Source organism: Aethalodelphis obliquidens, unplaced genomic scaffold (genome assembly GCF_003676395.1).
Source record: "Aethalodelphis obliquidens isolate GAN/ISIS:26980383/991018 unplaced genomic scaffold, ASM367639v1 scaffold23, whole genome shotgun sequence".
Lineage (NCBI taxonomy): Eukaryota > Metazoa > Chordata > Mammalia > Artiodactyla > Delphinidae > Aethalodelphis > Aethalodelphis obliquidens.
This window is the reverse complement of record NW_020837967.1, coordinates 17,026,350-17,052,388: the sequence shown is the minus strand read 5'-3', so window position 1 is coordinate 17,052,388 and position 26,039 is coordinate 17,026,350. Positions and strand designations below refer to the sequence as shown.

At 40.5% G+C, this 26,039-nt stretch overlaps 1 protein-coding gene across 1 annotated transcript in view; it reads right to left on the bottom strand.

Annotated features, from left to right (window-relative positions):
• Nucleotides 1-26,039, bottom strand: part of MYO3A (myosin IIIA) — a 166,495-nt gene that overhangs the window by 73,157 nt on the left and 67,299 nt on the right. The window contains exons 9-15 of the mRNA XM_027121878.1: nucleotides 25,126-25,225; nucleotides 23,467-23,583; nucleotides 22,136-22,240; nucleotides 21,945-22,028; nucleotides 17,577-17,779; nucleotides 5,595-5,693; nucleotides 5,373-5,487 (exon numbers count right to left, since the gene is read on the bottom strand). Coding sequence (XP_026977679.1) covers nucleotides 5,373-5,487; nucleotides 5,595-5,693; nucleotides 17,577-17,779; nucleotides 21,945-22,028; nucleotides 22,136-22,240; nucleotides 23,467-23,583; nucleotides 25,126-25,225 — 823 coding nt within the window. The remainder of the gene's footprint in view (nucleotides 1-5,372; nucleotides 5,488-5,594; nucleotides 5,694-17,576; nucleotides 17,780-21,944; nucleotides 22,029-22,135; nucleotides 22,241-23,466; nucleotides 23,584-25,125; nucleotides 25,226-26,039) is intronic.

Sequence of the window (26,039 nt, the reverse complement as noted above, 5' to 3'; positions counted from 1 at the left end):
GGGGTGGGCCGTGAACAGAGGCAGGGGAGGCCGCCGGGGGGGGGGGCGGGGGGCCCGGAGGGGGGAGGAAAAAAAAAAAAGAGGCACGCGAAAAAAAAAAAAAAAAAAAAAAAAAAAAAAAAATCCAAACAAGCCAGTGAGATGACATTAAAAAAAATCACTAGTGGGATAAAAAGGAAGTAAACACCTACTCAGTTTAATTCCACTGTCTCCAAAGTGGGACAGTCTGCCCTGTTAACAGTCTGAGGCTTTGCTTTTAGCGGGGAGACCAGCACATTCTAGGAGAGTCACCTTGAACTGGACTAAAAGTCTTCACAAGATATTTAGCAGTGATTGTGCTTCAGCTCCAGAAACAGATGTTATGTTTTCCTTTAACCTAAGCTCTATGTTTGGATGTTCAGTAAACACTGAATATGTTTAAATTTGGAACATCCAGTTTTATATAAATGAAATATGTTTGTCACTAGATGCTAACTGCTAGACTGGTTTCATTTTAATGTGACTAAACATTGCTCTACCAGGCAATGGAAAGCAGTTGAGGCAAATATAAGTGAAACATTGCCTCTAAGGACTGGGACTTGGAAGTAATAAACAAACCAATTAAAAATGGTTCCCTACTTCTAAGACAGCAACCTCTGGGGGAAGGAACTGGTAAGGAGATAAGCTCTTCTGCTGATGTAACGCAGGGAAAAGTACTACAAAGGGGCCCAGCCCCGGGTCGGCAGCAGGATCTGCTTGCGTGGCGTACAACATGCTTCCCGTTTGGAGGGTGCTCTGAGATCCAATGAGCCTCTCCTGTTTTCCCCCAACCAGGCAACCAACAGAGCCAGACTGCAGTCCAAAGGGGCATCTACCGGTAGCAACATTCAGCCTAGGACCAAGGATTGGAGACAGGAGTGGATGCTGTGTGTTTCTTTATTCACTGCATCCCTTTCTGCTTTAAGAGCCAGGATACCCGCTACTGCTTAAATCAACTCGTCTCCATAGGTACAAGCTGCGGGTGATGGCAGGGTTGGAGGGAGGTTAGGGAGAGGGAAGGTGATGCAACAGAAGGGGAGGAGGCTGATCTGAATTTGAATTTTGGCAAACGGAAGTGAGGAAGATGCGCCCACAGCCAGGAAGGGCTCGGGGTGGGGTAGAGCCAAGCTTAACGAGCATCATGCCAGCCCACGGGAGCAGCAAATATCCTATTTTTACTCCTGATGCAGCTAAGCTGGCTTTTATGTTGTGCTCAAACATTCAGGGGGAGCAAGATCTTGGTCCTTTGAGCCAGAATGAGAGCAAAAGACCCAGGTGGTCACCAACGACGCGTTGGAACCTCAGAATCAGAGCATATGAACGGGACCAAGTCTGGAACAGGGTGGCATGTGGAATCACCCGGAGTGTCTCCCATGGCTTGTCTGAAATCTCTGGGTGGCAGTCATATGTCACTTGGAATATGGCTGAAACTCATGCCATCCGAGTCAGGGACTTCCTCTTCCAGAGCTGAACCAATTACATACACACGGCACTAGTAATAACCATACCTATTTTATTAGGAAATGTATTAGGGTCATCTCTGACTCCAAACGGTAGAGTTCAGATTGGTGTTGTTCCCAAAATGTAGTCAGGTAAGGTTGACAGCAGTCTTCAGTGTCACATGATGTCCACCACCCCAGACATCACGGCTAAAAAAAGGGCACATACCACTCCACTCTTCACATGAGATATCCACAGTAAGTTCTATAAGCTTAGTACTCTCTCAATTGTTCAACTCCTATTCTGGCCTCATCATTTTTCTCCCAACTCTCCAGCAAAGGCTTTTACTGATCAAGCGAATTGTCCTGTCCTCATTCGTCAATCCCGTCACCCTGTCAACCTGTGCTGCTGCTGCTGCTTCTTGTTCTCCCCCTCCCCCTCCTCCTTCTTATTCTTCTTCTTTTTCTTCTGTGAGAGTGCAGTAGGGGAATAAGATTTATATACTGGCCCTTTAAGAACCATGCATGTGTCTCACCTGCAGAAAGTTCTTCATAGCAATGTATTACAGCTAAGAGCAAAGTCTGCAAGCTTCCCTAAAAACCCTCAGAAATCTTAACAAACAATGGATTCTTTTTTTCCATTTTACAGCCTAAAGCTATTTAATGCATCAACGGAGAGAAGGTCCCAATCATCTCCTTTCTGCCTAGAGACCACAGAACCACTGAGTTTCCTGATTTGAGCTGCAGCTTATAGAGTAGACAGCCAAAGTTCCAGCCAGGGTCCAAGAATCTACGGAAGGAATGCATCACTCAGAAAAAAAGATGATCAAGCTGGAGTCTCTACTTCTAAATCAAAAAGTTACTCAACTTTAGCTCAAGACTTCCTGTGAGTAGAGTATGTGCCTAAGGATGCATTCAACCCTGGCTTGCCCATGAGTCTACAGTAATGCTTCTCTCTCTGGTCCATAAAATTCTCCATCTTCTGGCAAAAACTGGGAAGTCATGGTAATAATTCTTCTCTGGTCCCCAGAGTAGTTATTTTGCTTCAGCTGGTCCTGAAAGCAGCCCGCCAGGTCCCCTATGGCTCCTACAGCTCTCACCCACCCCTCCCCACAACCAGCTCATCTAGAAACTTGGTAGCAAAGCTTATTCAGAACTCAAGGAGGACTCTAAATTCTGGGGCTGTAAAGGCAGCCAGGTAGGAAGTCTCCCCATCAAATCTGAATTCCTCCTGGCTATGGAGAAAGCCCACACCAGAAAAATTAACTCTAGAAGTTGAAATGTTTCCTGATGGACACAGATTACCCTGGTTTACTTAAACCTCTCCTGAAGGCCCTAATTTCAAGGCAAAAAAAAAGTCATTCATCTGTCCTGCTTCTCCAACCTCACCCAGCTGGCAGAGATCACACCTCACTCCCTAAGGTCAAAGGTCAAGGTCTTAAGAATACTTCCCCTCAGGCCTGCAGCAAGGATACCCAAGGTAAAGTCAAAGGCTTTCAAAGAGAAGTCAAGACTGGGAGACCACGTCGTCAGAGCTGTCAACAGCAGAGGCTCCGTATTTGGAGAAAACGCACTTAGCAGCAAACTTTTCTCTATTCTGAGAACAGGTACAGCTTTAGAAATATTAACTTCTGGTGAGCAAATGCGTCAAATGGACAAAAGGTTATCGCTGACAGCCTTGCATTTTAGAAGGGAGGCAACAGTGCCTGAAAAACACGCTGCAAAATGAGATTCAATAACCTCACGGCACATAATTTGGATGCTTCTTGTCAAGGGTCACTTCTATCAGCATGTCTACACTTTACATCCTGCTGATAAGATTTTCCAAACTTTTGGAGAAGAATCAGGTATTATTTTTAGCTCGGGCTCTTAGTAGAGATTTGATAACCCAAGATTTCAGTAAACTTCATAAGCAGACACACTAACAGTTTCAAGTTGCAGGAGTGTCATTTATGAAAATGAAATTAAAATCCAACAAATTGCACATTACTTTCCTGCAAGAGTTCATCAAGAAGCCTGATTCATGTTCCGAGTGAAGTGTTCTTTTTATCGTAGGATTGAATCAACACAGCAAACGGTAAACTACTAAGAGCAGAGTCTGAAAGCTTCTCTAAAAACCTTCAGGAATCCCTAGTAAACAGGATACTTTGTTATAAAACTTAAAAGAACAACCTAGGACAAAGAAAGAAATCTTTATTACTCAGGGATAAATTTATAGCCTTAAATACCTTCATTATTAAATAAGGAAAAGGAAGAAACAGAGGAACCAAGTATTCTCCTTAAGAAAAAGAACAACACGAGAAACCAAATTAATACGTTAATAAAAATATTTTTTAAGTGAAATCAATAATACAGATAATGTGGCTTCAAAGGATGCCATCAAAAAAGTAAAAAGACAACAAAAGAGAAAATTTTTGCAAATCATACGACACTTGTATCTACAATACAAAGAATTCTTACAACTCAATAATAAAAAGACAACCTAATTAAAAAATTGGCAAAGAATCTGAACAGATGTTTCTTCAAAGAAGATATGTAAATGATAAATTACCTGAAAAGATAAGTACGTGAAAAGAAGTTCAGCATCATAAGCCTTTAGGGAAATGCAAACCCAAACCACAGTGACACACCACGTCACACCCACTAGAATGGCTATAAACAGATAATAATAAGTGCTGGGGAAGATGGAGAGAAGTCAGAACCTTTATACACTGCGGGTTGGAATGTAAAATAGTGCGGCTGCTTTGGAACACAGCCTGGTAGTTCCTCAAAAGGTTAAACATTGTGTTACTCTGTGACCTGGCTCTTCCACCCTTGGTATACCCTAAAGAAAAGTGAAAACTCACGTCACACAAAAACTCAGACGCAGATGATCACAGCATCACTGTGATAATGATAATGATCACTGATAATGACCGAAAAGTGGCAACAACCCAAACGCCCATCACGTGATGCCTGGACAAATAACATGAGGTATATCCATGCAATGGAATATGATTCCTCAATAAAAAGAAATGAAGTACTGACACATGCTACAACACGGATGGACCCTGAAAACATTATGTCAGATGAGAGAAGCCGGTCACAAAAGGTGACATATTACCTCACTCAATTCATGAGAAATGTCCAGAATAAATGGATGTACAGTGACAGGAGCAGAGGTGGGATGGGAATGAGGAGGAACTGCTAATCACTAGCAGGTTTCGTCTGGAGTGAAAAATTTAGAACATGAAAATATTCTCAAAGTGATTGGGGGAAGGATGCACACCTCAGTGACTATATGAAAAGTCATTAAAATGTACACTTTTTTTTTTTTTTTTTTTTTGCGGTACGCGGGCCTCTCACTGTTGTGGCCTCTCCCGTTGCGGAGCACAGGCTCCGGATGCGCAGGCTCAGCGGCCATGGCTCACGGGCCCAGCCGCTCCGCGGCATGTGGGATCTTCCCGGACCAGGGCACGAACCCACGTCCCCTGCATTGGCAGGCGGACTCTCAACCACTGAGCCACCAGGGAAGCCCCAAAATGTACACTTTTAAATGGCTGATTTGTACAGTATGTGAATTATATCTTAATAAAGTTGTTAGAAAAAGAAAACTGCACTAAAAAGTGTGACATGATCACATTTCTGCATTTACATAAAATTTTATATATATGTGGGAGATGCAAATATAAGTAAATTAAAAGATTAAGAACAAAACGAAATTCAGTTGTATATCAAGGACATGGTTCCTCATGTATAAAGTAAAAATTATAATTCTAGTTATTTCATAAGGTCATTTCAGTAATTTAAAAATTATCCATGTAAAGCACTTAGCACAATATCTGGCATACGGACCACTCAATAAATGCTAACTCTCACCATCAGCGAGGACAAAAAGACACTTCCTAAAGAGGTTCAAATGTCTTCCATACCCACCTCCATTGTAAAACCGATGACTTTGAAACACTGCTCAATTAATTCATATTGGGACTTATAGAAACTATTATTCATCATGTCCTGTACTGTTCTGATGTGGTCATTTTGCAGGTATCTGGAAAAAAAAAAAGAAAGGACAAGTGAAAATCTGAAATTAAGTGAAATGAGTGATTAAGTGAAAAGTAGAAGCATTATTTACGAAAGTTCAAGCTGCTGGGTTACCTGGGAGGCTTATTTTCCGGCAATTTGTAATGGGCTAGTTTCTTCTTTTCAGCTAAACCAGCATAGATGTAGTAAAAAATATGAAAATTTTTTTCTCCACTGAAAAAAACAAGCCATTTTCAGGAAGGTGGTTAGTAAGAACATTTATTCATCGCTAAAGTTTCTTGGCAATATAATTACCAGAACGCCTGTAAGCGCCACCAAGCACTTCCCAGAACACTGGGTTCTGGCCCTCTGTGGTTGCGACCCGTCGCTATTTTCGACCACCACTGTCAGAGGACTGCACACTCTGCTAAGCACTTGTCTGAGTCATGCAGCGGATATCTGCGTGTCCGCCAGGCATTTTTCTAGACACGGGGGATACAGCTGGAGCAAGCAGTCAAAACACCCTGACTTCTCATCGTTTACATGCCAGCAGGAGCCAACAGAAAAAGAAACAAGTAACAACTAGAGCGTGCCAGGCCGTGGCGGGTGCTGCAGTATCTCATTTACCTGCCATGACCCTCTCATTTCACGTACAAGGGAACTGAAGCTTAGAGGGGACACTAATCTCACCCTCAGATCACAGACTGGATGGCCAAACTGGATTCAATCAGGGCTGTTTGACTCCAAAGCCCACGTCTTTAACCACCTGGCTACACTGTCCTTCTGGGGCTCAGTCTTCTCACTTGCAGAGAAACCTGTTCCTTACGAGTACAATTAAGGAGTGTGGGTCACCACAAAGTGAGTCCCTGTTTCAGGAAGTTCCACAACATAACTGCTGAAACTAGGACCCCAGGGACCCTTGCTTCTCCTTCCCTTGTCTTCCTTTTGCTCTGGAGCGATCTGAGATGGACCACACTTCCTCTCCAAGATCAGGAAGTTCTCTCCTGGCTTACAGTTTCAGTCTCCCTCTTCCTTCCTCCACCTTAGAGAAGATGGTGCCCTTCCAAAAAATAGGGACCAAGGTAAGAAAATGGGTTTTGGACAATGAGTACAGGTATACCTCGTTTTACTGCACTTGGCTTTACTGTGCTTCACAGATGCTGCGACTTTTACAAATTGAAAGTTTGTGGGAAGGCTGTATCAAGCAAGTCTATTGGTACCATTTTCCCAACAGCAATGACTCACTTTGCGTCTCTGTGGTAATTTTCACAATATTTCAGGCTTTTTCATTATTATGACAGTTGTTACGGTGATCTGTGATCAGTGATCTTGATGTTACTGTTGTGACCAGTTTGGGGAGCCAGGAACCTCAGGCTCTACAATCTTATATAGACAGTGAGCTTAATCCGTAAATGTTGTATGCGTTCTGACTGCTCTACCGGCTGGCTGTTTCCCCATCTCTCTCCCTCTTCTCTTCCCTGAGACATGACAATGTTGAAATTAGGCCAGTTAACAACCCTACAATGGCCTCTAAGTGTTCAAGTGAAAGGAAGAGTTGCACGTCTCTCACTTTAAATCAAAATCTACACATGATTAAGCTTAGTGAGGAGGGCATGTCAAAAGCTGAGACAGGCTGAAAGCTGGGCCTCTTGCAACAGTCAGTCAGCCAAGTTGTGAATGCAAAAGAAAAGTCCTTGAAGGAAATTAAAAGTGCTACTCCAGTGAATGGTAAGAAAGCAAAACAGGCTGACTGGCGTTATGAAGAAAGTTTTAGTGATCAGGACAGAAGATCAAACCAGCCACAATATTCCCCTAAGCCAAAGCCTAATCCAGAGCAAGGCCCTAACTCTCTTCAATTCTGTGAAGACTGAGAGCGGAGAGGAAGCTGCAGGAGTCTGAAGCTGGGAGAGGCTGGTTCACGAGGTCTAAGGAAAGAGGCCGTCTCCATAACACAGCAATGCGAGGTGAAGCGGCAAGTGCTGACGCAGAAGCTGCAGCAAGTTATCCGGAGGATCTAACTAAGACCATCCGTGAAGGTGGCTACACTAAACAACAGATTTTCAGTGTAGACGAAATAGCCTGTATTAGAAGAGGCCATCTAAGACTTCCATAGCTAGAGAAGAGAAGTCAATGCCTGGCTTCAAAGGACAGGCTGACTCTCCTGTTAGAGGTGAATGCAGCTGGTGACTTTAAGCTAAAGCCAATGTTCCTTTACCATTCTGCAAATCCTAGGGCCATTAAGAATTACGCTAAATCTACTCTGCCCTCTAAAGCAGTGGTCCCCAGCCTTTTTGGCACCAGGCACCGGTTTCATGGAAGACAATTTTTCCAGTGGCAGACGAAGCTTCACTCACTCGCCCACTGCTCACCTCCTGCTGCGCGGCCCGGTTCCTAACAGGACTGGTACCGGTCCACGGTCCGGGGCTTGGGGACCCCTGCTCTAAGTGGAACAACGAAGCCTGAATGACAGCACATCTGCTTACAACATGGTTTCCTGAATAATTTAAGCCCACTGTTGAGACCCACTGCTCAGAAAAAAGGTTTCTTCCAAAATATTATAGTTCATGGACAATGCACCTCGTCACCCAAGACCTCTGGTGGACAACAAGATCAATGTTGTTTTCATGCCTGCTAACACAGCATCCACTCTGCAGCCCATGGATCAAGAAGCAGTTTTGACTTTCAAGTCTTATTATTTAAGAAGTATATGTTGTAAGGCTATAGCTGCCACAGACGGTGATTCCTTTGATGAATCTGGGTAAAGTCAATTGAAAACCTTCTGGAAAGGATACACCATTCTAGGTTCCACTAAGAACATTCATGATTCATGGGAAGAGGTCAAAATATCAGCATTAGCAGGAGTTTGGAAGAAGTTGATTCCAAGCCTCATGGATGACTTTGAGGGGCTCAAGCCTTTAGGGGGGAAGTAACTGCACATGTGGTAGAAACAGCAAGAAAACTAGAATTAGAAGTGGAACCTGAAGATGTGACTGAACAGCTACACTCTCATGGTAAAACTTGAACAGCTGAAGAGTTGCATCTTACGGATGAGCAAATAAAGTGGTTTCTTAATATGGAAGCTACTCCTGGTGAAGACGCTGAGAAGACTGTTGAAATGACAACAAAAGACTTAGAATATGACATAAACTTAGTGGACGGAGCAGCAGCAGGGTTTGAGAAGACTGACTCCAACGTTGAAAGAAGTTCCACTGTGGGTAAAATGCTACCAGACACCATCGCAGGTCACAGAGGAATCGTTCATGAAAGGAAGAGTCAACCGATGAGGGAAACCTCATTGCCTTTTAAGAAGTGGTCACGGTCACCCCAGCCTTTAGCAGCCACCATCCTGATCAGTCAGTAGCCATCAGCGTCAAGACAAGACCCTCTACCAGCCAAAAACTGACAACTCGCTGAAGGCTCAGATGATGGCTAGCATTTTTTTTAACAATAAGTATTTTTTAATTAAGGTATGTGCGTTGTTTTTTTAGACGTAATGCTACTGCACACATAAGAGACTACGATATATTGTAGACATAACTTTTTTTTTTCAATTAATTAATTTATTTTTGCTGTGTTTCATCTTTGTTTCTGTGCGAGGGCTTTCTCCAGTTGTGGCAAGCGGGGGCCACTCTTCATCACGGTGCGCGGGCCTCTCACTATCGCGGCCTCTCTTGTTGCGGAGAACTGGCTCCAGACGCACAGGCTCAGTAGTTGTGGCTCACGGGCCTAGTTGCTCCGTGGCATGTGGGATCCTCCCAGACTAGGGCTCGAACCCGTGTCCCCTGCATTAGCAGGCAGAGTCTCAACCACTGCACCACCAGGGAAGCCCAAGACACAACTTTTATATGCACTGGGAGACCAAAAACTTCATGTGACTTGCTGTATTGTGACATTCACCTTATTGCAGGGGGCTGGAACTGAACCTACAATATCTCCAAGGTGTGCCTGTATTCAGTTGAATTCAAGATGACAGCAAAATATCCAGGTTGTTGGAAATGAAAAACATGAACTTGGGGACTTTCCTGGTGGCGCAGGGGTTAAGAATCTGCCCGCCAATGCAGGGGACACTGGTTCGAGTCCTGGTCCAGGAAGATCCCACATGCCGCGGAGCAACTAAGCACAACTACTGAGCCTGCGCTCAAGAGCCTGCGAGCCACAACTACTGAGCCCACACACCGCAACGACTGAAGCCCACGCACCTAGAGCCCGTGCTCTGCAACGAGCAGCCTCTGCAATGAGAAGCCCGCGTACCACAAGGAAGAGTAGGCCCCCCCCTCACCGCAACTAGAGAAGCGCAGCAACGAAGACCCAATGCAGCCAAAAAAAAAAAAAAAAACACATGAACTTGGCAGACAGCAAGAGGTACATCTTTGGCTGTCAATCACACAGAGCTACCCATTGAGCCATGATGTCAGAAGAAATTGCTAAGTGTGAGGATATATAGAGAAAAGAGAAACGCCCCAAGAACAGATCTTTGATGAGTATACATTTTGGGAATGGATGGATAAATCTAAGTCAGAAAAGAAAAACTCAGAGAAGAGTCCAGTCATGGAAGCAAAGACAGGCGAGCATTTCAGGAAAAGGGCATCACAGGCTCAGATGCTGAAGTGAGGATGGTGGCATCCTTTAGAGCTGGCTGTGTTCGTACCTTCTACGCCCCCAGCCATTACTTGTGGCAGTCACTAGTAATACTTCGATGAACATGAGCGTTGTACACAAGCAAGGTTAGAACAAAACAAAGAGTGTAGTTCTTGCCTTTTCTCACCACAAAATAATAAAATTCCTCTAAGACGGGCACAGCATATAATTTAGTTTGCTTTGTGCGAATGAAATCACATTGATTGCTCTATGTGTCACACCTCTAACGCTTAAATGATGCAGTGCACAATTAGAGGAGTGACTCATATATGCAGACACGCATAACTGGTGGTGTTCTCTCTAATTATCAGTTTACTGAGGATGGTAATTTGACAAGACCGGAGACGCTATAGGAAATATACTGATCTTTGGTAGATAAACAATTAAGAGAATTAAAGGAACAGGAAAGGAAGACACCTCCAAAGATTACCCATCTCATGTTCTGCCTTAACTACATCCTTAAAGGCAGAGAATCTTCCATAGCATCCCACACACGCTCGTGTGATTAGTGGTTCCCAGGTCAGAATGACCCGGGAAAAAATGTAGGGGCTCAGCAAGTCACCAGATAGTACAGCTGACCCTTGAACAACAGGGATTTGAACTGTGTGGGTCCATTAATATGCAAATTTTTTCAATAGATACTTTTAAATTGTGTGTAGAATATCATGTGCAAGACTTAAAGTGGAGAACCTATCTTTACAGGCATAAGGGGAGTGACAGTTAATATAAAATTAACAATGTGCTACTATTCTTACTCTTTTATCACTCTGCTTTCAAAGAATTACATTACTGTACAGCATGCCTCTCTCTCGTAATTGGAGAAGCTGCGTATCAGCCTATCAACACAAAGTAGTTTTCTAAAAAATGTACCAATGTTCCCGTTACTCTATGATGAATATGGCTGTAATATGCCCTAAAATTTTATAAGATTCACTCATTAGTGTATCGGTTGGGCTGCGGTGAAGCAATTGTATCAATGACACCAGGTGACATAAGGCAACCACACTGCTGCTTCTTCCTTATCAATGCACGAATCCTTGTCCCTGTAAGTAAATATGAATTTCTTCTTCACATTATCTTTTCCTTTTTGATGTTTAGTGTTAGTATAACACCTACAGTGTTTTGTATCATCTAAGACAATACTGATGTAGGTACTGACAGATGATTCATCTTGTAAACAGACGACATAAACTTATGGCATCAGTAGAGACAGTACAGTACTTTCACTGTATTTTCTCTTCCTTATAATTTTCTTAATAACATTTTCTTTTTTTTTTTTTTTTTTTTTTTTTTTTGCGGTACGCGGGCCTCTCACTGTTGTGGCCTCTCCCGTTGTGGAGCACAGGCTCCGGACGCGCAGGCTCAGCGGCCATGGCTCACAGGCCCAGCCACTCCGCGGCATGTGGGATCTTCCCGGACCGGGGCACGAACCTGTGTCCCCTGCATCGGCAGGCGGACTCTCAACCACTGCGCCACCAGGGAAGCCCAATAACATTTTCTTTTCTCTACCTCAACTCACTATAAGAATATAGTATATAATACATATAATATACAAAATATGTGTTAACTGGGTTATCAGTAAGGCTTCTGGTTAACAGTAGGCTATTAGGAGTTAAGTTTGAGGAAAGTCAAAAGCAGATTTTTGCATAATAAGCAGATTTTTGATGGCAAGGGGGGTCAGCGCCCCTCAACCCCCCACTGTTCAAGTGTCACTGTATTCTCTGGCTCCGGCCCACCCCTATAGCGGAGCCTCTAATGCTTCCTCGGGGTCCCACTCGGCCATTTGCAGGAAGGCCCTCCAGGCTGTCTCACGTGCCCTGGACCCTGGGGATCACTGTGCAGCCAAGGCCTCTAACGCCTCAAATCTACGACAAAGTCCTCACCAGGGCGCGACTCACCCGCCGTGTGAAACCTTGGAATATTCGACAAAGGGACCTGCAATGAGGCGTGGAAAGCCAGCAGCGCAGCCTTGCATTCACAGGGCCCCATGAAGTGCTCACGAAACAGTGCTTCTAGCGTGTCCTGGTTGTTACACCTCCTTCATCCAGGACTCCCTCCTCCAGGATATCCAGTCTCCTCGATCCGCCCGACCCTTGCCGTCTGCCTGCTCACTCTCCGCAGATGAACTCACTGCCTACTTTCCTGCGAGATCAGAAACCAGCCGGTGATGGTGATCAGCAAGCTCTGGATCAAAGCATGTGTGGCTCCTGGGAGACCATGCGCTGCTGTACACGGGAATCCTGTCTTACGGCTCTATAGCTCCTGGGCCTAGAACAGCTCCTGGCACTTAGTAGGTACTCAGTAAATATTAGCCACGTGGGTGGATGAATGAATGAATGGTGGGCTCTGGAGTCAGAGAGACATGGCTTCAAACCCCAATTCAGTCACTTATTAGCTTTTTGACATTAGGCAACTTCTTATAATTTTCTTGGTCTGTTTCCTCCTGTAGAAAATAGGCAATAACCCCTGTCATGTTGCTGAAGGAATTAAGAGCAATTATGGAGGTAAAATGCCCAGCACAGTGCCTGACACAGAGTTATTGATCCATAAATAATATTTTCTCTTTCTCCACAGCAGAGAGCACACATCTGCCATTTGGTTGATGTCTCCTGCAGCGTCTGGGAAAGTGCTGGGCAGGTGAGAGACACGCAAGCAATGTCTGCTGAACTAAATTGCAGTAACTGGAGAAAACTGCAGTGAAACAGCAAATCATTTATATTTATGAGCATTTTCTAGCATTGACTTCTGTATGCTCATTTTCTTCTTGGAAGTGAGTAGCCTCTTTTTAAAATTTCCTCTTTAAAATCATCTACATTTAGGAAAGGCTTTAAGTCACAACTTATACGACAGCAGCAACATGAGAAATACCATCAGTATAAAACTAAATGTGGTCAGAGATGGGGGTAGGATGACATGAGTAGAGGCAAAAAAAGAGAAGAAAAGAATTTATTCCATTCAAAGAAAGGGTAAGTTCTTTTAAAAAATTGTCTACTCTGATTCTTCTCTGCCACCTCAGATCCATTCTTCATTCTTCTTTGCCTTGTTCTGTGACCCCCAAATCTAACCTCTACAGACTGGGGTTCCCGGGCTCGCTTGCTCTCTGGCTTCCAGCTGGGTTCAGCCAACAGGAAGCACAGGCAGGAGGCTGGAAGGAGGGAGAAGAGGTCGAGGTTTTCCTCCCCTCACTTGCTCTCTTTCTCCCAGTAGCTGTGCAGTTGTCCCTCAACAACCACGGGTTCTGCATCCACGGATTCAACCAACCGGATCTGTGGATGTGGAACCTACGGACACAGAGGGCTGACTCGGCATCCGCGGATACCGCAGAGGGCTCTGGAACCAATCCCTCGCAGACACAAAGGGACGACCATATTCCTTTAGGCAGCAGCTCCCGACAGGCAGCAGTCCTCCACAGCCCTACTTCTCACCAGGCTCTGCAGTGTGGTCCCTCCTTCTGCCCTTCAGAGCCAGGTGTAGGAATGATTTCTCAACGCTGTTCATCTGTGGAAATCTCACCGTTTATTCTCGGTTCTTCAATACCCTCTACCTCTGTAAACAGTCCTCTCAGTTAAACCCTCTGAACTGGTTCTTTCCTTCCAGTTCCTGAATGATAGGGTACATTTATATTTATCATTTTAAAAAGGGCCTACTAAGAATTCTTCTATTACATCACTGATATTTTCATTTTTAAAGATCATTAAAAAAGCTTCTCTAGAATTTAACAATGCAATTCAAATTAAGTAAAGTAAAAAAACAGATGTAAAAAAACCTGGAAAAATGGAAGAATTATAAGGCAGATGTACTTGAATTATTACTGAGATATATTTCAACCTGATAGTAAATTGGAATACTTTTCCCCAATAAACAATGTTGTAAAACTATAATCCTTTAGGCCAGCTGAAAATAAGCTTCCTTTCTTAATAGTATGCCTAAAACACGATCCTAATTGTGCTATTTCCTGGACTATATGGTGCAATAGTTCAATAAGCATGAATGAGATTATTTGTATGGTTACAAATCCAGAGCCTCACTGTGTAGCTGCTGAGGGTACTGCTCACATCATACTCTACATGGATGGCACTGCAGCACACAACTCCAGGCAACCCGCTGCGATGGTGCCCTTGACACTGTGCAACACTGTGGCCCCATCTAAATCCCAATAATTCAGCGTCTTAGGTGGACATTCCCCAAAGACCTGAAGGACAGAGTCTTACACAGTTATGAGAGCAGGACAGATTGTTCTGAGAACCAGTTAAGTCTCCACACTTGGAAGAATCAACATTGTGAAAATGACACTACTACCCAAAGCAATCTACAGATTCAATGCAATCCCTATCAAACTACCACTGGCATTTTTCACAGAACTAGAACAAAAAATTTCACAATTTGTATGGAAACACAAAAGACCCCGAATAGCCAAAAATGGAGCTGGAGGAATCAGGCTCCCTGCTTCAGACTATACTACAAAGCTACAGTAATCAAGACAGTATGGTACTGGCACAAAAACAGAAATACAGATCTATGGAACAGGATAGAAAGCCCAGAGATAAACCCACACACATATGGTCACCTTATCTTTGATAAAGGAGGCAGGAATGTACAGTGGAGAAGGGACAGCCTCTTCAATAAGTGGTGCTGGGAAAACTGTACAGGTACATGTAAAAGTATGAGATTAGATCACTCCCTAACACCATACACAAAAATAAGCTCAAAATGGATTAAAGACCTAAATGTAAGGCCAGAAACTATCAAACTCTTAGAGGAAAACATAGGCAGAACACTCTATGACATAAATCACAGCAAGATCCTTTTTGACCCACCTCCTACAGAAATGGAAATAAAAACAAAAATAAACAAATGGGACCTAATGAAACTTCAAAGCTTTTGCACAGCAAAGGAAACCATAAACAAGACCAAAAGACAACCCTCAGAATGGGAGAAAATATTTGCAAATGAAGCAACTGACAAAGTATTAATCTCCAAAATTTACAAGCAGCTCATGCAGCTCAATAACAAAAAAACAAACAACCCAATCCAAAAATGGGCAGAAGACCTAAACAGACATTTCTCCAAAGAAGATGTACAGACTGCCAACAAACACATGAAAGAATGCTCAACATCATTAATCATTAGAAAAATGCAAATCAAAACTACAATGAGATATCACCTCACACCAGTCAGAATGGCCATCATCAAAAAATCTAGAAACAATAAATGCTGGAGAGGGTGTGGAGAAAAGGGAAAACTCTTGCACTGCTGGTGGGAATGTGAATTGGTACAGCCACTATGGAGAACAATATGGAGGTTCCTTAAAAAACTACAAGCAGAACTACCATATGACCCAGAAATCCCACTACTGGGCATATACCTTGAGAAAACCACAATTCAAAAAGAGTCATGTACCAAAATGTTCATTGCAGCTCTATTTACAATAGCCCGGAGATGGAAACAACCTAAGTGTCCATCATCGGATGAATGGATAAAGAAGATGTGGCACATATATACAATGGAATATTACTCAGCCATAAAAAGAAACGAAATTGAGCTATTTGTAATAAGGTGGATGGACCTAGAGTCTGTCATACAGAGTGAAGTAAGTCAGAAAGAGAAAAACAAATACCGTATGCTAACACATATATATGGAATCTAAGGAAAAAAAATGTCATGAAGAACCTAGGGGTAAGACAGGAATAAAGACACAGACCTACTAGAGAATGGACTTGAGGATTTGGGGAGGGGGAAGAGTAAGCTGTGACAAAGTGAGAGAGAGGCATGGACATATATACACTACCAAACGTAAGGTAGATAGCTAGTGGGAAGCAGCCACATAGCACAGGGAGATCAGCTCAGTGCTTTGTGACCACCTAGAGGGGTGGGATAGGGAGGGTGGGAGGGAGGGAGACACAAGAGGGAAGAGATATGGGAACATATGTATATGTATAACTGATTCACTTTGTTATAAAGCAGAAACTAACACACCATTGTAAAGCAATTATACTCCAATAAAGATGTAAAAAAAAAAGTCTCCACACTTGCATAAGACCTGGAGGTTCCTCCAGGTATGGGTAGCAAAGGCACTAACATACATGCCCACTAAGTTCTGGGCCCCAGCACACCTTGATAACAGGAGCTTCTATTTACTGACATTGTCAGTGTCCCATGTACTGCGCGAGATATTATTTCTAATCTTCACACAACTATCAACACTACTACTGCTAATAAGGGCTTAAACTGCATGGGGTTCTTTCTATGTGCTCTTCATTGCACTAAATACTTTACAGGCACGATCTTAATAGGTAGGTACCACTGCTAACTCCTTTTTAAAAACGAAAAACTGAGGTGCAAAGAGGTTAAGCATTTCAAATTCTAACACACAGTAGGTTGCAGAAACAAGATCCTATAAGGGTCTTTAAGGTTTAAATATCTTACCCAAGGTGGACTACATGTCAGGGAGCCACAATTCAAAGCCACATTTGCCTAAAAGTCATGCCTGACATTTTTGGAACTGAAGACCAAAGGATAATTTTCTACACTGAAGGCTGAGCTCAGAGGTCAGCTCCAAGCAACTTATATTCACAATTTATCATAAACTGAATAACAGCAAATTTGAAGGCGCTTATAATTAAATACTAATGTACTTGTACATAAAGGAAACTTATGTTCCTGAGAATTTAACATACAACACATAACTACAATAATGTAGATATGTTTGGCATAAAACCAACATAAGAAAACTGGAAGACTCTAAATTGCCACAACTTTTAAAAAAATAATATAAAGACCAGGGTACAAATTCCATGTTGTGATTAGTTTTTCCATAAGAACAACAAACAAAGATGTTTTGGAATCATGAGGACAGGAGAAAAGTTTTGTCATTCAGCTGCAAACTGAGGCACTCACTCAACCTAAAAGGAACTCACTCAACCTAAAAGAACTCACTCAACCTAAACTTCCCAGAATATGGTGTTGGTGGCTTATGAGCAGGCAGGAAAAAGAACACTACAATAAAGCCCCTTCCTGAATCCTGTTTTTGTTTGTTTTTTGGTCCCTTGTGTATAAACATTGGGAAGCATAGAATTAATACAAAGATCTATTTATATATACCAGCACTTAAAAGAAAAAAAAAGACTTGTTATTTCTAATTAAATTTCATACTTGTTTTGTGTAGGGAAGTATATTCTCTCCTACTTGAGAAATTACTCTAAGTTATCCTGTTAGTACCTCTACGATGGGCTTAGGCTTTCTATCTGCTTTCATAAACTTTAGGCTCTTTATTAACTCCTTTACTGGATGTAACATATGAGAGAGTAAGACAGTGCTGAGGCATCTCTGCTTCCAACAGTAAATGCCTCACACATAGTAGATGATCAATAAAATTCTGTTGAAATTTTGTTAAATGAGTAAGACATTTTATTATTAAAACAAAAGCATCATCTTTGCTTACGTTTCCCAGAAAATAGGAAATATGTGACATGAACTTACATGGCTTGGTGGATAACTCGGGATTTCTCCAGAAGGTATTCAGAAATCTGTGCTCCCACGACAGCCCCGGAAGGGGTAAATTTCATTTCTAAGTATTTTCCAAATCGGCTGGAATTGTCATTTATAATAGTGCAGGCATTGCCAAAGGCTTCCACCAAATTATTCATTTGTAAAATCTTCTCTTGCAGGGTTTTGTTATTAGCCTAGAGAAAATGTCAAGATATTAAAAAAATGTAAAAAATTAATTTTGTATAGAATGGAATGTCTCTTCTCTGATAAGCACTTTATGTAGATGTAAACACACAAGTGCATCTTCTTGGTTTGTTGCCAGAAGTTACAACCTAGTATATTTTTCCCCTCCTGCTGGTACATTCACTCACTTCCTTTCTTAGAGGGGCGAAGAGATCCTTTGCTCTTTTTCTATTCAGATATAGTTCTGTTAAGTTCCTGATTTACAAGCACAATTTATCAGCAGTCTACGCATACTGAGGTACATCTCAAACTTTGTTATTCCTCCTCTACCTATATGGGTCCCCATCCACAAGATCCCCAAAGCTGTGGACCAACTTCCCTTGCTTCCATGGAAGCTGTCAAACCTGCAACTAGAGGAGTAAAGATAACGTGTGAACTCAGAAGTAGAGGAGAGGGAATAATTGTGAAAATCAAGAGCAGCTCGGCTGTGTGGAAGGGAGATGTGGATCCCTGGTCCAGGCCAGCGGGCCTACGTGGCTGGCCCTCCATTTTCTCCTACACCATCTCACATTTTCCTTCCCCAAAACAAGCATCATGTTGGGTTTTTTTTCTTTACCACTTTATTAAACTGAAATTCCACCAGAAAATTTATTTGGGTTAACAACAACCTCTTTTAGAAGGCATCCCCCCTCTTAGAGGTTTAAGGAGGTATCAGTCATTCACATCTTAGTAGAAACAGATCAAGTGGATTATTTTCAGTGTAATACCTTGCTGAAGTCAGCTGTGTTAAAGGTACGGAAATGTTTATGTAAGGGAGGAGCAGCAGGTATTTCTGGAACATAGGCTACATTAGAATCTGGGGGGGGCCGAGGGGGCATTCACAGTGCGGTTTTGGGGGCACATAAGGATTTTGGATATCCTCTAAAAGAGGCAATAAGGGGAGAGAAAAGAGAGGAGCAAGAATTGGGATCATTGACTCTTTTTAAATGTTGTTTGGGGCTGGCCTTGCACTCATGAAAAAGGTGAGAAAACATCAACCACCTGTATTAGGTAGCAGTGCCCTGCTACGTCAGGTTTTGAAGACTGTGTATTACAAAGGTAAATTCCATCCACCAAACATACCATTTTTGCATCTGCTAAATCTTTATCAAGGAAATAACTAAAAGACACACTCAGTCCCGATAAGGGTAGAATTCTTTTGTTCTTATATCACCATCTCCAATTAATATCAAGGCACATTTTTAGATCTAGCACAAGATAAAGATATTAAATAAACGTTAGATGTGCTGACATCCACAAAACAACATTCGTACAAGTTAATCCGTTATTGACGAGAGCCTCTATTGACTTCACAAATCAAGAAAGAATAGCAAAGGCCTGAGCAGAAGGCCCCTGAGTAAATTTATTCAGGTGTTCAACTCTTCCACGCCAGGAGAGTATGCCGTGCCACACACCACCCCAACTCTCTCCAAAATGACGTTTATTTCAGTGAACTTAAAAGCTTGTAGAGTGATGCTTATCCCAGAAGTAAGGAGAGGGAAGTGGATGGGCAAGGGGATGGGGAAGGGATTGAGATGACAGCCCTGAAGTAGGCCCCCCCTTCCTGGCCTCTACTGGCTCTTCCAGTTCTGAGGGGTCACAGGCCTGGTTACTAGTATATTTCTATTCCATACCCACACCCATGATGGAAAACATATAACCAGTCAATTGATTTTTAACAGGAACATGAAATTCTTCTGACAATGAATTAGACTCAATTAAGCAGCTGTTTTGACACCATGAGGCACCCTTTTATATATACAGTGGTTGGGTCTGGCCTTGTACCCACAGTGCTTTGTAGCACAAGATTCCTATAATCACTGTGACGGCAAAAATTTTAAGATGACTCTACTTCTAACTATGCAAATCACTATAAACATTTTCGCAGGGATAAGTTGTACACAGTGATTTTTCTTTTTTAGCCATTAGCCTAATGAGAACACATTATTCTTGATTTATCTTATTTCAAGGACTCTACTTGGAAAATCAAACCAAGTCTCTATCCTCAACATCCCATTTTTTAAAATTAAGGTAAAATTACATAGAGGTTCACCCTTTATATAGTTCTGAAAGTTTTTACAAACATATGCGACCATAAATCCCCCACTATAGTCCACATAGAGAACAATCCCATCACCCCCCAAATTGTCTCATTACTCTTTGCAACCCTTCCCTCCACTCTCAGCTGCCGAACATCCCTGATTTGTTCTTGTGCCTACGGTTTTACATCTGCAAGAATGACACAGCAAGTGAACCCTACATGTAGTCTTCTTAATCTGCTTCTCTGACTTGGCCTAAAGCATTTGAGATTTATCCAAATCTCTTCCAGTGAGCTTCATTGCTTGTATCAGTGTTCATTCTTTTTTATTGCTGAGTAATATTCCATGGCATGGATGTACCATAGTTTGTTTATTCATTTCCTAGTTCTGTTGTTTCCACTCCCTGGAGATGATGAACAAAGCTCCTATAAATTATCTGTCTGTAGCTTTTTGGATGAACATGGGTTTTCATTTCATTTGAACAAATACCTAGGAGTAGGACTGCTGGGTTGTATGATAAGTATGGTTAGACTTTCTAAGAAACTCCTGAGCTGTTTTCCAAAGTGGCTGTACCATTTTGCATTCTCATCAGCAATACACGAGTTTCATTCAGTTCCTCTATGTTCTTGCCAGCACTTAGCATTGTCAGGTTTAAAAAAAAAAATTTAGCCATTTTAATGGCTATGTAATGGTGTCTCACTGTGGTTTTAATTTGCATTTCCCTAATGACTACTGGTGTTGAACATCATATTTTCATTTGCTTTTTCTGCCATTTACATATCATCTTTGCTGAAATGGCTAGTCAATTTTTTTGTTCATTTTTAAATTGTTATTTGATTTCTTATTATGGAATTTTAAGAGTTTTTAAAAATATATCTTCTGGATACAAGTCTTTTATTAGAGTGTCTCTGAGTCTGTAGCTTGTCTTTTCATTTTCTTAACAGTATCATTCAGAGAACAGAATGTTCTTAATTTTGGTGAAATCAAACTTTTCCCTTTATGGATTATGCTTTTTATGTTGCATCTAACAGCTCTTTGCCTGACCCAAAATGACAAAAAACAAAGTTAACTGACTTAATTTTCTTCTAGAAATTTTATAGCTTTTGGTTTAATCTTTAGGTCTATGATCCATTTGAAGTTAATTTTTTATAGCATGTGCGGTCTAGAGTAAGGTTCAATCCTTTTGTATGCGCATATTCCAGCACCATTTGTTAAAAGACTATCATTAATCGACCTTGCACCTTTGCTGAAAATCAATAAATCATATATGTGCAGATTCTTTATTCTATTCCATTGATCTGTATACCATCTTTTCTTTAATAACACACTGTCTTGACTATCACAGCTTTTACAGTGAGTCTGAAATCAGGTAGCATTTATTAATCCTCCAATTTTGTTCTTTTTCAAAACTGATTATTATAGTTCCTTTGCCATTCCATATACATTTTTGATTCAGTTTGTCAATTTCTAAAAATAAAATCCTGCTGGGATTTTTACTGTAAACTACATTGAATCTACAGATCAATCTGTGGGGAATTGACATCTTAATAATATTGAGTCTTTTAATCCATGAACATGTCATATCTCTCCTATTATTCAGGTCTTCTTTGATTCTTTTATCAACTTTTTCTATTTTTCAGCATACAAATCTTTTACATGTTTTGTAAGATCTAGATTTCAATAGTTCATGTTTTATGGTGCTAATATAAATAATACATTTAAGTTTAAACTGATCATTGTTAGTATGTATATAATATATAAATATAATTAATTTTTGTATATTGACTCCCCTTCATCTTGCTGGTAACAAAGGAAGAAGAAGTAAGGAAAGCATTCAGAGAATACGTTAGGGCAAAAAAGAGAGAAAATCACCTCTATAAAGCCTTGCCTACTAAGAGTGAGAAAAGTTAGAATTTGCTTAAAACAAAACATATGCTCTTTATATTGTTATATTTTAAACTCACAAAGGATAACAAGTGTGTTATAATTTCTGTGCATTATTAAATGTGGAAATTCGTAAATATTAACCTAATCAGTTAAATTAAATTCTTAAGTATAACAAATATTTCTGTTAGGACAGAGAAAAATTAAATTATACCTTTCCAAGCACTGTCAGCTGCTGAACTAAGAGATGAGCACTTTCAGTCTTTCCAGCACCACTTTCCCCAGAAATAACAATGCACTGCACGGTGAGAAAAGGAAACTGTAAGAAGACTTCATCCTCACAAAATTCAGCTGACACACGAGAAACTAAGAGGAGAATTTCTAAAAATGTGAGACTCTCCTTACCTGATCTGAATTATATGTTACCATAGACTGGTATCCTAAGTCAGCCATGGCAAAAATGTGAGGAGGATTGGCAGTTCTCTTTGCTCCAATATACAGTTTGGAATGCTAAAGGTTAAAAAGAACATGTGCTGTAGGGCTTTTGTTTTTGTTTAAACCCTACTTATTTACAGATAGAGTGCTAATTTTTAAAGCAAAAGGTGAATCAAAATACAGCTTCATACCACCAAAACATCACATCCATATTACATACACACATACATGCACAAATCATGGACAATTATGTAAAATAAAAGTCTGACACAAAACAACAGGGAAAAATGATATGACATAATATGATATCACTTTGGCAGTGGTATTTAAAAGAAGACTCTTTTGGAAGTGCATACCACTTCCAAAGCAGAACTTAAAGTTTCAAAATACTAAGATTTCCTTAAATAAGCAGATACTTTATAAATAAGACAATCAGGTATCATTTTGTTGACTATTCCTTGGATATAATAATGTATGACATACGATCACTACTTTTTTCCTTTCATATCATTTAACATACACTTTCTCATTTGCTTTGCCCAAGATCACATAGTTAATTGATAGCAGAATTTGTGCTAAAGCCCAGTCTTCTAAAACTTGGTCAAGGTTCATAAATATGCCATTATTCTTGTAAATCTTAAAGTGGTAGAGACTGAGAGAATTACATACTTTTCACACAAAAAATTATATTAAGCACAGTATTATTCTAGAGTAATATACTATTATAATACAACATAATATTCTAGAGTACACAAATAGCTAGAAGAGTATGGATCTAATTGAAAATGAAAAACAGCCTAGCTTAACTCCAGAACACTATTCTATATTTAAACATTAGGGGTGAATAATGGATAATTATGTGCTTATATTCATAAAACATATTGTCTGATATTAAAAATTTAACCAGAAGGAATTTTTAAACTCATAATGATGAGTTTTACAGCCATTAAGTATACAGTACCTACATATACAATGTAATTTTACTTTTGACTCTCCTATACTTGGTTCAGAGGTAGACATTAAGTCTATACTTTTTAGGCATCTGTTTATTGATATGATATGTAGTGTGGACCAGTTACCAATTACCAATGACAAGAAGTAATTAACACATCTCACACAAAGACCACAAACTGCATCCAGATCGATTAATCTTCTGTTTTTTCCTATCTCTACGTTTTAACAATAATTATTTAACTGTTTATTCAAAGGATTAGATAAAATAAAATTAAATTAATTTAAATACCTGAAGAGTATAAGTTTTTGTACAAAGTAAGAAAACGTGTACAAGCCACACCACATACCTCTGCGGAATAAAGACCCAGACTCTGAAAAGGGTTAAGAGCAATGAGTATGTCTCCCACATAGAAGTAAATCTGATCTCTGGAGTAACACTTCTCAAGTTGCTCTGAGACTGTATTCTATAACGAAATAAAAGTAATCTCTTTTTGTTAAAAATGACTGATGGTCAATTATCATTTTAAAAGTAAATGATAAGAAATAAAACATTTGGAATCTGGAGGAAGGATCAGAAAGAGATAGATCCATTGAGTGTAACCTCCGGTCAGCAACTATCCTTCCCCTTGATGGGTATTTTCTTTTCTTTCGAGAGCCGTAGAGGGATGTCATTGTTACCTGTGTTTTCCACAGAATATATTATATGCTACAGGGATTATATATACACAATGCTTTCAAGGAAGTAAGTAAATGCAGCAGGTGAAGTAAAGAGAAAGAACACTAGAAAAGGGAAGAGAAGATATAGTGAACATGATTTTATTCCAAATGAAGGTTATTCAATGGCTCTGTGGAATGTCTTAGTTCCCTTGCTTAAATGTTTGGCTTTGAGGCAGAGTAAAAAGTACAGAAAAGTAACTTCCACAATTGGTAAATAATACATGGAATCAATTTTAACAGTGCCAGACATCATCATTTATAGTGTATGACACAAAAGATCCTGGGTCAAAAGAGAGACAAAAAAATAAAACACAGACAATAGAAACAAACAAACCCAGTGTTTAATACGTAGGCCAGCAATATGATTAGTAAAGCCTTCTTTATAATCCACAAGCTTAGGATTTCACATCATTGGAAAATCTGATACACAAAGATTCATAAAGGTATTGGCAATCTCTGGCTTACAAACACTATTTGATTATAAGATGTTTGATGTTCTCAAGAAAGATTATTCTGAGGAAGTACTTGCGTTGTTTATGCAACCCCAAATTTCCCAAGTGACTACTTCAGTTCAGAATATGCCTCCTGATTTGCTACATTTTTAAGCAAAATGCTCAGGAATGTATCAGAAGTATTAAAAAAAGGGAAGCCTGTGGATCAGGCAGGGTAGTGATCCCAACCTTTTACTGAAAAGGAGCCTTATTATTTCTCTAATGATGTGATTATCTGAAATAAAAGGTGATGAGGAAAAAGAGGATGAGACTATAATTTACTGGCTTGGACTGGTACCTTCATGAGAGATGTCTGAAATATTTCTGAGGTCACTGGGATAAGAAGTTTCAAGCAGAATTCATTTCCCGAAAAGGTGGGCTCTGTGATCCCACGAGGGGTCCACTGACCATGGTAACAGACAGGCTCTCAAGGTATCTTCGAGGCTTTAGGTCCTGCCACTGAGATGGTGATGTAGGAAGCAAATCACCCCTTTGAGACTCCTGGGGAGAATTGAGGGGAAGAAGGGGTCTTGGACCTAAGCAACTCAAGCTTGTGGGAACTAGCACTTTTGTAATTCGAATATAAAAAAGAAGAAAATGTTGACACCAGGCCAGAGAGATCTGCAAACGTGAGTTACACACAGTAAAACTGAAGACAGGAGGGATGATCAGGAAGCTAAGAGATGAAGAAAGCATGAAACCTACAGATGCTATTCAAAGAGCCTCCTCCTCAAACCACTTCTATCAATTTTTTTAAATAGACAGAATGTTTAAGTTTAATTAAGCTGAGTTTCTTACCTCATCCAAAACTTCTAGGGTTGCTAAATCATTCACATCCTTGAGGCTGGAAATTAAAGATCTGTTGAAGTTACTTTTCTTGGTGTAAAGACGTTCATGCCTGAGGAGCAATAAAAAAGAAAACCCTTTCTGATTTGAGAACTTACTACTAATCATAGTAAAAGTCAACTTTAGATACTAAGAAACTGAAAAACATCTGTGAAGCTGATTTGCTAAATTCAACGATAACAATTTACCAGAAAACAGCCTCATGCATTTGATCTGTCTTCTCCTCTTCACTGGGAAAATGCAACACATTAAACTTACTTCATGGATGATCAAAAGAGCTCATTATTTCCATCAAGAACTACCTTATATATAATATTCTTTAAAGCTTCCTCTAAATTCCGATGTGTGACTTAATCTCTTACAAAGTGGTGAGTTGGAGCGATTTTCACTCTTTAGATTTCCAGTTTTGTCTGAGGTAGTGTTAGCCCACTGGTAGTCAAGGAATGATAATTTGAAAAATTATTCAGCAGAATTTAAGAGGAATACAAAATAAGCCACACTGGGGACTTTTAAGAGGTAAAATGTATGCAGAAAATTGATTTCAGGTACTAGGCAGTTTACTTTCAAAGTGAAACATTTCAGCCATTTCAAAAACAGCGTAAAGATCTTGATCTGACATGAGGTCTGGAGAAGTTGCTGAGGTAAACACAAGGGTTTGTTTCAACTTTTCTGGACATGAAATCCACTCTATTCTGAGCATAACTGCATTTTCAGTGTTTATTTTTGGGCAGACTGTTATGCATTTGAATCTGTCCATTAGTGAAAGGGGAAGGAATACGCAGATTACAAAGCATGATAAGAATCATACCACTTACCCACCAAACTGTAATCGTTTCTCATTGCTTAGAGAATTAAGTCACTATTGA